The sequence below is a fragment of the Alosa pseudoharengus genome, unplaced genomic scaffold (genome assembly GCF_046254945.1).
Source record: "Alosa pseudoharengus isolate Yale_2024_CS ecotype anadromous, Long Island Sound unplaced genomic scaffold, YU_APseudo_1.1 YU_APseudo_1.1_scf_10, whole genome shotgun sequence".
Lineage (NCBI taxonomy): Eukaryota > Metazoa > Chordata > Actinopteri > Clupeiformes > Clupeidae > Alosa > Alosa pseudoharengus.
In genome coordinates, this window is record NW_027468565.1 from 32,896,597 (window position 1) to 32,909,322 (window position 12,726).

The 12,726-nt window shown below is 49.7% G+C and overlaps 1 protein-coding gene across 1 annotated transcript in view; it reads right to left on the minus strand.

Moving 5' to 3' along the window:
- trim44 (tripartite motif containing 44) overlaps nucleotides 1-12,474 on the minus strand; it is a 37,038-nt gene extending 24,564 nt beyond the window's left edge. The window contains exons 1-4 of the mRNA XM_076270415.1: nucleotides 12,230-12,474; nucleotides 10,540-11,199; nucleotides 9,030-9,107; nucleotides 1-390 (exon numbers count right to left, since the gene is read on the minus strand). The exon at nucleotides 1-390 is cut by the window's left edge and continues 42 nt beyond it. Coding sequence (XP_076126530.1) covers nucleotides 1-390; nucleotides 9,030-9,107; nucleotides 10,540-11,163 — 1,092 coding nt within the window. The 5' untranslated portion in view covers nucleotides 11,164-11,199; nucleotides 12,230-12,474. The remainder of the gene's footprint in view (nucleotides 391-9,029; nucleotides 9,108-10,539; nucleotides 11,200-12,229) is intronic.
- Nucleotides 12,475-12,726: the final 252 nt, after the last annotated feature.

Genomic DNA, 12,726 nt, shown 5'->3' on the forward strand with positions numbered 1-12,726 from the left:
CGCCATCGCTGCCACAATCGCTTGTGCTGCCGCTTCAGCCTCACGTTCAGCTACGACATCCGCCGCAGCCCCGGGACCTGGAGCGTCCGCCCCGTTCAGACCAGCCGCCGCCGCGGCGCCGGCCACGGGAGGTCCATCGTCGTGTCCAGCCTGCGGTGGCACCACGGCGGCCTGCTCCAGCTCGCCCAGCTGCTGGGTGATGCAGTCCACCTCCTCCTGCAGGCGCTCGGTGTTGACGCTGATCTCGGCGATCATCTCGCTGGCCTGCGCGGTCAGGAAGGCCTCCTTGAGGTCCACCAGGTGCAGCGTGCGCTTCTCCTCCAGTCGCACCAGCTGGTGCAGCTCGTCGAACTGCTGGTTAACGTACAGCTCCAGCTCGTCTTTATTCATCTGAGGGAGAGAGAGAGAGAGAGAGAGAGACAGAGAGAGGGAGAGAGAGAGGGAGAGAGAGGGAGAGAGGGAGAGAGAGAGAGAGAGAGAGAGAGAGAGAGAGAGAGAGAGAGAGGGAGAGAGAGAGAGAGAGAGGGAGAGGGAGAGGGAGAGGGAGAGGGAGAGAGAGGTGGAGGGAGGGAAGGAAGGAGGGAGATGTGGCCAAAAGGAGAGAAAGACAGAATGGAGGTTGAAAGAAGGATGAGTGGAGAAGGAGAAAAAAAAACGAGAGGTAGAAAGAACAATTGATGAAAAACAGCCATTAGTGATGTGCTGCACACAGACAGTTAGAGAATGTGACTGTGTGTGTGTGTGTGTGTGTGTGTGTGTGTGTGTGTGTGTGTGTGTGTGTGTGTGCAGTGTCTGGAAACTTCATCACACAAAACAAACAAGTGAATAATGCAACAGGCTGTGCGTTTGGTCAGGAGAGACAATCAAAGTCTGAATTGAGAACACTGAGTGAAAGCTAAATGGAGAAACCTGGGAATCATGGAAACCCTTGGGAGGAGGAGAGAGTCTGGGAGAGAGAGAGAGAGGGAGAGAGAGAGGGGGGGAGAGAGAGAGAGAGGGAGAGAGTCTGACAAATATGAGGCACAGAAGAAAAAGAAAAAAAAAAGAAGATGGTGATGAAGATGGTGATGAAGAAGAAGAAGAGGAGAGAGATGCAGTGAAACAGAGTCGAGGGAAGATGAGTGCAGTCATAGAAACACGTCAAGTTCACCCCAAAAGATTCGATCTGAAGTTCCATCCTCAGAATAGAAAAGCGCAGGAGAGCAGAGCAGGGGGAGATTTGAGGGATAAGCATTATACAGCAGCGGAGCGGAGATGGAGAGAATAGGCCTCTGAATATGTATGGATGTGGAGAAGAGTAACAGACCGGGAGAGCTAGAGGAGGAGAGCGGGAGAAAGAAAGGGATGGAGAAAAAGAGAGAGAGGGAGAGAGCAGGGGGTAGGGGAAGGAGTGACAAAGAGAGAGAGAGAGAGAGAGAGAGAGAGAGAGAGAGAGAGAGAGAGAGCAGGGGGTAAGGGAAGGAGTGACAAAGAGAGAGAGAGAGAGAGAGAGAGAGAGAGAGAGAGAGAGAGAGAGAGAGAGAGCAGGGGGTAGGGGAAGGAGTGACAAAGAGAGAGAGAGAGAGAGAGAGAGAGAGAAAGAGAGAGAGAGAGAGAGCAGGGGGTAGGGGGTAGGGGAAGGAGTGACAAAGAGAGGAAGGAAAAAAGAATGTGACAGAAAGGGAAGGAGAGAGCAAGAGACAGAGCGAGAAGCGAGGGGGGGGAGAGAGGGACACAGAAAAACTGAAAGAGAAAGAGAGAGAGAGACAGCAAGGGGGAGTAAAAAAAAGGGAGCTATGGACGAGACTTGAGCTGTCACACTCATCTCTCCGATGCAGACTCTTGTGGTGGCATCTAATTGGATTTTTTCCCCTATCGGGCAGATATAATGAAGACCCTCATGAGACCCCCCATCCTATGGCTGCTCCGTCACGCAGCACGACGCGTCTAGCGAGCGAGCGAGCGAGCGAGCTCATGGAGGCGGCCCACCACGGCGTGCCATCTGTTTAGGTTTCAGGCCAGTTGCACCGCTAACAGAATTCCCTTCTAATCCATTTCCCCTGCAGGAGCTCTTTAGCTACGACTCATTTGAGTATGCTGCCTCGACAGGCAACCACTGACTGTGACAGCCGCCGACTCGAGAGTGCAGTGTCAGACGCAACGCCCCACACACCCACCCACACACCCACCCACACACACACACACCTACCTACACACACACAGTATAGCATCCACAAGCACAACACATCCAAGTCCACACCACACACATCCCTCTCTCTCTTCCACAGCCACGGTCCACAGTCTAAGGCTCATTATATTTTGAAATCCCAAACTGGTTGTGTCGTTGGGGCAAAGCTGAAAATGGAGAAAATGCTCATGGTCCGCTGGAATCGGCAAGAGTTGGTCAAAATATGCCCCTGTCCTTTCTACCACCGCCTTGCCATTACCCATTAGCATCTATGGAGCCACAGGGATCCTCCTTGACTAAATGGTGAACGTCCTTTTTTAGAAGTAACCAAAGACATAACTTGTGCCACTCTAACCCCAGTCTTCCACATCAGAGCACAATGGCCGTATCACTGACTGATGAGATTAGGTTGCTGATAAAACAACCCAGTGACCATTAGAGGCTGAGAATATTTTGCATACAATTGTACAACGGAGTATTAAAGAAGTTACTTTTTGTCTCTTGGTCATCATCTATGGTGGCCTGGTAGTCTGGGTGAACTCAGAGGGACCTGTTCAGTGCATCTGAATTTGCTCCACAAGTCCCTCTGGCAACTCTCCCGTTGGAGCTGACTTCCAAATCACCAAAAATCCAGGAACCAATCACAACCACTTTTCTGGTATAGGGTTGACTTTGTGCAATGACCGGAAGAGAAGAACAGTTGGTACTGCCAATGTGTGCATACTCGTTGTGTGTGTCAGTGTGTTCCAGTAAACAACTGCCAAAGTGTTGTTGATCCTAGCACTTACCACCCGTCGTGAACTGACACTCAACTGTTTAAAAACAGAACTCACTGATGCACTTATTCTTACTGTACTCTACCGTTTTAAATTGTCCTAAAATTGTTGAGAGAATTACTTTACAACTGATACCATGCTGTTAGTCGCTTTGGTTAAAAATGCGTCAGCCAAAATGTAATGTAATGCAATGGCTGTGCTGATGGCACTGATGGCATCAGATTTAAATTATACAGAAGTGTACTTTCTTTGAAACTGAGTAAAGAACTGCATGCAAAACCTTTCTTTACAAGATGTGTTTGCTGTTCTTTGGAAAGCATTGATAATGTATCTACCTACAGACTGAGCATCCACACACACATGCACGCGCACACACACACACACACACACACACACACACACACACACACACACACACACACACACACACATACACACACACACACACACACACACACACACACACACACATAAACACACGCACACAAACATACAAACAGACACACTCAGACACACACACTTCCTCTCCCCCATCCAGTCACATCAGAGCCAATGGGCCTCCACTCTACTCAACGCCGACTGACCTAGGTACAGCGCCCAGCCGAGAGTGGACAAGCCATCTGGCCGGGGCTTATCTTACCCCAGGCAGGTGCAGGGTCTGTGCCCTGGGGGCCTCTAGGGGGTAACGCTACAGTAGCAGCACGGAAGAGGGCCCGAGGCTGCTGGACCTAGATGGCCAGGGCCGCTGGCTCTGTCTGGCCTACTAACAGCAGGAGGCGAAGTGGTGAGGGGACTGTGGAGGAGGAGGAGAAGGAGGAAGAGGAGGAGGAGGAAGAGGAGGAGGAGGATGTGCTGTGTGGAAGGGCTCTGTTTTTAATCAGTCACAAGACTGTTATAGAGATGTGGCTATGTGGATGCTGGAAATCAAGTGGGTAAAGCACATGGGTTTTGCTCTTGCCCTGGCATTCAGAGACTAAAAAAGGCAGCAGAAAACAGAGGAGGCATTTAAAAGGTGATGCTGCCAATTCACAGAGGAATGCTCGCGGAGAGCTCAAACACACACACACGCACACACACACACACACACACACACACACACACACACACACACACACACACACACACACACACACACACACACACACACACACATAAACGAGTATGCACACAAACAAGCATAAGCGCGCGCACACACACAAACACACACACACACACACACACACACACGAATACTCATATAAACAAGCACTCAAACACACACACACACACACACACACACACACACACACACACACACACACACACACACACACAAAGTATGCACATTAAATAGCACAAAACCATACACACTCGTACACACACAAGCACAAACCACAACACACAGGCACACACAAACCACACGTGGTCTCCAGATCAGATCAAAGCGAGGAGTACAAAAGTCTGTTCATGTTCAGCCGGCTGGCTGCGCGGGCATGCGGTGAGCAGTCCCTAAACACATGCAAGCTTTTAACGAGGCCCAGGCCGTGCCAACCCAGCGAGGGCGCGAGAGCCCGGAGTGTCCCGCCCAGAGAGAGCGGGCCGCGGGGGCAGAGCATTAGAGGAACATTAGGCGCAAATGGCTTTGAACTGGCTGTCCCCCTCACACACACACACACACACACACACACACACACACACACACACACGCACACAGGAACTGTGGCTCAACTCCAAATGAACACTTTTCCAGAGAGATTTGCATCACATTTTACCTCTCTGCTATTGGCATCTCGAGGCCAGCAATCAGAGGCTGTAAATGACCCCGCAGATCAACTGAGAGGGAGAGAGAGAGATGGAGGGAAGGAGGGAGAGAGAGAGGGGGGGGGGTGAAAGTGAGAAATTCAGAGAGAGTAATAGAGAAAATGAGACAGAGAGAGGAGAGGAAAAAATCAAGAGAGTGAGAGACAGACAGAGAGAAAGAGAGAGAAAGAGAGAGAGAGATGTAAAGAGAAGGAGAGGGAGGCAGCATTTTTAATTTCCTCTTGTGCTAGTGTTATGGGGAGAGAGAGAACCCTGGCAGAGTTCAGGCGTCAAGTCAAACAACCCTTACTGGCTGTGAATGCCTATCTGAGCACGCTCCAGGGGAACGATACATAAAGTAATTAAATTAAAGATGAAGACAGGCAGAGAGAGGGAGAGAGAGAGAGAGAGAGAGAGAGAGAAGCAATGCTTTCTTTTTCTTTTCTTGGCCTCTAGTTGACAGGTTTTATGTGTCTGGTGTTCTTGTAGATTTTTATGGGGCTTTCAGAAACAAACAACAAATAAATAAATAAAATAAATAAAACCCAAGAACAACGGCTTGAGTAGCAGAGCGCTTCTTAGTGCAGGCTGATCATCTCATCTGAGGCCGGCGAGGCTGCAAACGGAGGCTCCTGCACACGCACATGACAGCCACTCAGTGCATAAAATACGACGCGATAAAATATGCCGGCTACCTGCTGGCCTTTAAGCACCCGGGCCTGCGCAAGAACGCTTCAAGCGGTCAGGAGGAAAACAAAACGCTCCGCATGGAGGAGAGAAGGACAGGAGGGAGCGGGAGGGAAGGAGGAGAGGGGGAGAGAGGAGAGAGAGGGGGAGAGAGGAGAGAGAGGAGGAGAGAGAGAGGAGAGAGGGGGAGAGAGGAGAGAGAGGGGGAGAGAGGAGAGAGAGGAGGAGAGAGAGAGGAGAAAGGGGGAGAGAGGAGAGAGAGGAGGAGAGAGAGAGGGGGAGAGGGAGAGAGAAAGGACGTGATCCGTTGCCGAACTGAATTGTGGGTCCGTCGCGTCGCGTTTCTCCCGCTGCCCGCGTTGAGGAGTTCAGCTGTTGCTGCACCGACAGACGGCACCGGCCAATCAAGCCAATCTACGGACGGCACCAACCAATCACATTACGGTTTTACTTCAAGTCATTTGCATAGCTACCGTCGGGAACACCCACTGGAATGTGTTGACGGAACGCAGCTGTGTGTGGGAGCCGTAAGTGTTTTGGGGCTAGGAGGTAGATGGTTCAATGAGTTGGCCAGGTGATTATATGCATATGCTCATTCATAAAATGTGTATAAATCTCCATGATTCTACTTGAGTTTTTTTTTACGCTACGGGACATTCTCTGTGGGATATGCAGATGTGCGTTTGCAGATGTGTGTTTGCAGACGTGTAAGAGCAAAACCTCCATACCTGAGGCGCTGTGCTTAATTAGTCCACCAGGTTTTCATGGATAAATACTACAGCCTCCCCATGCCAAACACACACACACACACACACACACACCTGCCTATGAGCCCTGCCTACCCCGCCTACTCTCTTCCTCTGTTTCCCCAGTCTTTCTCTCTCTCTTTCTCTCCCTCTGTCTCTATCTTCCTCCGTCTCTCTCGTCTGGAGGCACTGACACCTCGACGCGCTATGGGGCGTGCATATCAAACCCCCAGCTGACATTTAGCAGTCGGGAGAGGACGCGGACACAAATCCAGATAATGCATCCCGACACGTCGGCCTGCCAGCGCGAAGAAAAGTCATTTTGCGAACATGTTACACCTCTCCCGAGGAACGCGGCAGGGGGGACAAAAGGTCTAGGCAGGCTGAGGGGCAGTGTGGATATTTCATGATGATAATACACTACGGCTGAGACTCAGGGAGAGAGAGAGGGGGAGGGAGAGAGAGGGGGAGGAAGAGAGAGAGGGAGAGAGGGAAAGAGAGGGAGAGGGAGAGAGAGAGCAGGATCCATTAACAGTACTACCTTCCACTGGCCCTGCAAATTAACCTTTCTGCATTATACAGCTAGCCCACCATTCAAGGCCATGCACAGCTTTGCGCTAACATTACTGTCCTTCTGCTGACAGCCACTACACACACACCACACACACACCACACACAGACACACACACACACACACACACACACACACACAAGCACGTCCATTTTAAGTGCACACTCCCACACAAAAACAGATTCCCATGCACACCTTCAAATGCACTCTCTCTCTTATACACACACACACTCAATGTCCACACACACTCACATACACATACTCACACTCACACAAATGCACATGTACAAACGTACGTATACACACACTCACACACACACACATACATGCACACACATTAACCATAGCACTGAGCTCAGGTACCATCTGACCTCATAACAGAATCCTCTGGACAGAGAGATGTACTGGAAGTTAATTTGTCCAGTTGACAGTTTTACTAGCGTCATGCACTGCCACTGGTATCTGTCTTTCCATTGTCCTCTCTCTCCCTCCATCTCCCTCTTTTCATCTCTCATCATCACTCTCTCAGTCCCATTCTCTATCCCCCTCTCCCACTCCACCACTATCACACTCTTAAAACGAATGTGCTGAAAATAACACAACTTGTGTGGTTTTTTAACACATCACTATGTCCAGATAGGGACAACATAATTTGTGTTGTTTCCAACACATTGCTTGTGTTATTTGTTACACAGTATGTGTTGAAAATAACACAACTTCCATTGTTTTTTTAACACATCTCTATGTCCAGATAGGACAACACAGTTTATGTTGTTTCCAACACATTCGTTTTAAAAGTGCATAGACTACCACTAGTCCCTGTCTTTGTCCACACCATGTTGGACAGTGATGCTGTCCTCTCTGACAAAAACAACGTAAGTTGTTATTTTCAACACATATTGTGTAACAAATAGAAAAAGGAAAAAAAACACAAACTGTGTTGTCCCTATCTGGACACAGAGATGTGTTAAAAACAACGGAAGTTGTGTTGTTTTCAACACATTTGTTTTAAGAGTGCTCCATTCTCTCTTTTTTCTCCTCCTGTCTTTCCTCTGACCACTGTTAGACTGTGAGGCTGTAGCATAGCACTCTCGGTCCTGGTGTCCCTGTCCTCCTCCTGTCCTGACCCGCTGGAGTCACAGCTCTCAGCTCTTTGCTCCGCTTACCAGCACACACACGCACGCACGCACGCACGCACGCACGCACACACGCACACCGCTAGCCTCTTAGAATATCCCCCATCCAGCTGAGAACACACTCTCTCTCTCTCTCTCTCTCTCTCTCTCTCTGTACCAGCCCTTTTGTGCCCTCTCACTGTCACTCTCTCTCCTACTCTCTCCCTCTCCCTCTCTCTCTCACACACACAAACACCACCCTGCCCTTTCTCTCCACACCTGACTGACTGATAACCCAGCATGCATCACACTGGACTGTCACCACACATGAAGCGAAGAAGAAAGAAAACACATCTCTTAGACTAGTGCAGGAGGACAGTAGACTAACTATTGATCTCTGACTATTCTCCCCAACCTGGGCCTGAACTCCACACTGTAAATAGACCCAACCGAAACGGTGCAGTGTCCAACTGTAATAAGCATCAGTCCTCCTTATTTTCCTACTAGTTTTCCAACAGTATCATACCTTGATGATTGACACATTCTACTGTGGATTCAATTAAATGCTATAATCAGTGCAGGGGTGGACTTCATGGCAGTAATGAATTAAATCAAACTCCCCAAATTAATTAATTTTGAACTGACAATTATGCTGTCATGATTTGATTGAATAGGCTACAAGCTGAATCAAATGAGTCTGTGCTTTAGGGAGTTAGTACATGCCCTTCACCTGATCTGTTGCTAACTTTACTCTTTTCTACAGCATTAAACACACACACACACACACACACACACACACACACACACACACACACACACACACACACACTTCTGAACTGTGTGGGCAGAGAGGGATGGCAACGAGATGTGTGTGTGCCTACAGGGGTGCTTATGAATAAAAATAGACCCAATGTTTGCCCATTTAAAGCAATAATACAATGAAAAACACTTTATCTCTCAATGTTCTCACCATCTCTTTGTTCTGTCTCTCATGAGCTGAGTGTCATACTGTAGTTTGCAGTTTATGTGTTCAATGTTAACTGTGACTGTATGTGTAAATGTGACTGAATGTGTAAAATCATTATTAAGTATTAGTCTTTTTCTAATGCCAGAAACAAATTAAAAGCATAAAAAAAGATGTCACAAATAAAAAAGACAAGCCAACTCCAGTCCTCTCTCTCTACTTACGTCTGGGCTCGTCCATCTGTTCTTGATCTTCTCTGCCATCTCCTGTGTGCAGCTCACCAGGTCAATGCCTTCACGACTCTGGTGAGATGGACATAAAACATCTACATTAAGGCACTTAGAAGGACACCTTTACTGTGTGCAGGTACTGCTATGAAAGTATGTGTATAATCAGACGTGTGTGTGTGTTTGTGTGTGTTTGAGTGTGTGTGTGTGTGTGTTTGTGTGTGTGTGTGTGTGTGTGTGTGTGTGTGTGTGTGTGTGTATGTGTGTGCGCGCGCGTGTGTGTGTGTGTGTAGGCTAGGGTAGGTGGCTCTGTAACCTTGAGGCTCTGGGTGTTGTGTGTGTTTGGTGCAGCAGCAGTGGTATGATGGGAAAAGGCTTCAGCACAAAGCTTTGGGAGGAGGATGCTGCAGGGCACTCTCTGAGGTGATAACGTCTGACACATTCACACAGTCCCACACATTTTCTCATCTTTCAAGCACACACACACACACACACACACACACACACACACATTTTATATTACACACACAAACAAAAACACATACACACAGCCTATTTTTACAAATTCAAATACTTGCATACACTCTTTCACTCTAGCTGACAATACCCCCCCCCCCCCACCTCCACACACACACACACACACACACACACACACACACACACACACACACACACAGCAGCCTCATAGCAGCGATAATATCATTCTTATGTTTGCAGTGTCCACTGAGAGCACCACAGGCATGCCCACGGAGCAAGAGCAAGGCATGCTGGGAACAGGGCATGATGATGTACTACAGTCTCTCTCAGTAAGGCGCACCGCTGCACTCTCACAGTCCCAGTGCTTGTTGGTTCAGTCCCCATGGCAGGCAAAGAGTAGCAGGGAATGTTTGTGGGCAACTTTACTTGAGGTCATTATATGAACACACATAGCATGGGTCAGTTTTTCTTTTCCAAACAGATGGTAAATAGAGTGGACAACAGGAAAACACTTAGCGGCACGAATCGGCCATTACGCAAAAGATTCCACTGTCTGTGCCTGAATGAGCATTGCTCTCTTTTCCCCTCTGTAAGGAGACTTACAGAGCAGCTGTGCTGACGATTTCACCAGCTATAGATAGACTAATGACGCTGCCTCTTCTCGCTGGGAAAGAAGGAGACTAAGGTCAGCTTTCCCCAGAGCAGTCCAGTGGGGATATAATCGTGCATTAGCTGTGGACACTTTTTTTCTCAATTTTTCCTGTTCTGCTTTTACTTTAACACTATTTATGTTCTGACAAGTTGACTTGTAGTGCTAAAATGTGTGTTTGTTTGTTCCCGTGTGTTTGTGCATGTGTGTTTGTGTGTGTGTGTGTGTGTGTGTGCGTGTGTGTTTGTGCGTATGTGTTTGTTTGTTTGTTTGTGTGTGTGTGTGTGTGTGTATGTGTGTGTGTGCGTGCATGTATGTGTGTGCGTGCATGTATGTGCGTGCGTGCATGTATGTGTGTGTGTGTGTGTGCTTGTGTCTGACCTTCTGCCAGTGGTAGGCCTCACGCAGAGTGATGATCTCATGCTCGCGGTGTTCCCCCTGCACGGCGCACAGCACGCAGATGATCTTCTCGTCCAGCTTGCAGTAGAGTGACCCCTCCTGGTCATGCTCCCTGCAGCGCAGTCGCTCCACGCTCACCGAATCCTTCTTCCCGGACCCCTCCTCGTCCCCCTCCTCCTGTCCCGCCTCACCGCCCACGGCACCCTCGTCGTCCATCTCACCCACACCCCCATTTTGAGCCCCTTGCTCGGCTACTTCCATCCGTCCTTGCCCCGTGTCTACCCCTACTGCCCCCGGGCGACCCACACCCCCATTCTGTGCCCCACCGAGTCTCTCAGCGCCCCCTTGTGGCTCGGCCGCTGCAGCGGAGGGCTCGGGGTGGTAGGGTAGCGTGTGGTGGTGCGTGCTGCGCGTGTGTGTGTCGGCGTGTGGCGGACAGAAGGCGAAGCGGCAGGCCGGGCAGACGTGGGTGGCCGGCTGGGCCTCGTCGGGCTCACAGGCATCGCACGTGCCGTCCATCTCCGGCTCGTCGTCGTCACCGTCCTCCCCCTCCGCGGCGGCCATCTTGTGATCTTTGGGCTCCCAGCGTGCACCACGTTCCACCATGATGCACCGTGCAAGGACAGCACTGCCTCAGAGGCCCTGCAGGCCCAGTAGAGGACATGTTAAAAATAACCAAGGCTGTTGGCACTTATGTATACACACACACACTCGCCAGCACGCACACACACGCCAGCACGCACACACACACACACACACACACACACGCACACACACACACACACACACACACACACACACGCACAGTCCCTGTGAGGTTAAATAGTGAGTGCACAATCAGCTGTTCCCATGCTAAACTAAATGGGTACATAGACCTTGTACCTTCTCACTGTCTTTTTCTCTCCCCCACCCTCTCTGCACACCCATCTAGTTTGAGAAAAGCTACCTTCACACACACACACACACACACACACACACACACACACACACACACACACACACACACACACACACACACACACACAGAGAAACTGAAAGTGTTCACCTGTTCTTTGCAGACTTTGTACTTAAACAAATCAAAAGTGTTCAGCTTGGTGCACGGACATGCACACACATGCACACACACACACACACACACACAGACACACACACACATAGCTCTTTATTACTGAGCACACACATTAAGGCACAGAAAACCGGCACCACAACCCCCCCACACTCTTTTCTTCTTCTCCTCCTTTCGTTTGCCCACTCCCCTCTGTCCAGCGTCACGATCTGACCTTTCCCGGCCACCCCGCTCTTTGTTTCGCTCCCTCCCCCACACCTAAGCGCTTCTCCATGGCAGCCAATGGAAGAATGAAGGCTACTCCTTCTCCTCTCTCTCTGGCTCCTGTCAGCCTGCCTGCCACATGTCGTCTCTGTCTCTCTCTCTCTCTCTCTCTCGCTCTCTCTCTCTCTACCCCTCTCTCAGCTCTAATAACTCTTAGGCAGTGTTTTGTTCAGACCCCAGACTGCTTTGCCTGCTTGACAGAGACAACAGGCCCTCAGTTCACTCAAAAATGCAGAGCACTCCTCACTAACCAACTGCATGCCTCACTCTCTCTCTCTCTCTCTCTCTCTCTCACACACACACACACATAAACACACAGACTCAGTTTCCCTGTGGGCCTACCCGTCTGTTGCTGCGTGTGTTTTCGCAGGCGGTTTGGAGACTTGCTCAGTCAGTCTTCCTCTCCCCTTTTCCTCTCTGTCTCTTCCCTCTTTTCTCTCAATCCTTGGCTCGCTCTCTATCTCTCTCCCCCTGCTAGGCAAAGATTGTCTCTGCCTCTAGACAGCTTTGTCTGAGTTTCACTCTACTGACAAGCACTTCCTGGTTCTACTCTGCAGCTCATGGTTTGTTTTCATTTTTTACACCACTTCCTGCTTCTCCAGCGCAGCCAGAGCCGACCGGTGGCTGGCGGCGGAACAGGCTGAGCAGGCAGCAACGGCAGATAGGAGCAGGAGAGGGGGAGGAGGGAACCAACAGAGAGAGAGAGAGAGAGAGAGAGCAATAGTCCACTAGTGCAGCTACTAACTAGTTTGAATGGCATGCTGTAATGCTTTTAATGGCATACGTTTTGGGAACAAACATTATCTGGTACCTGGTAAAAAAACATTAGCATATGTTTA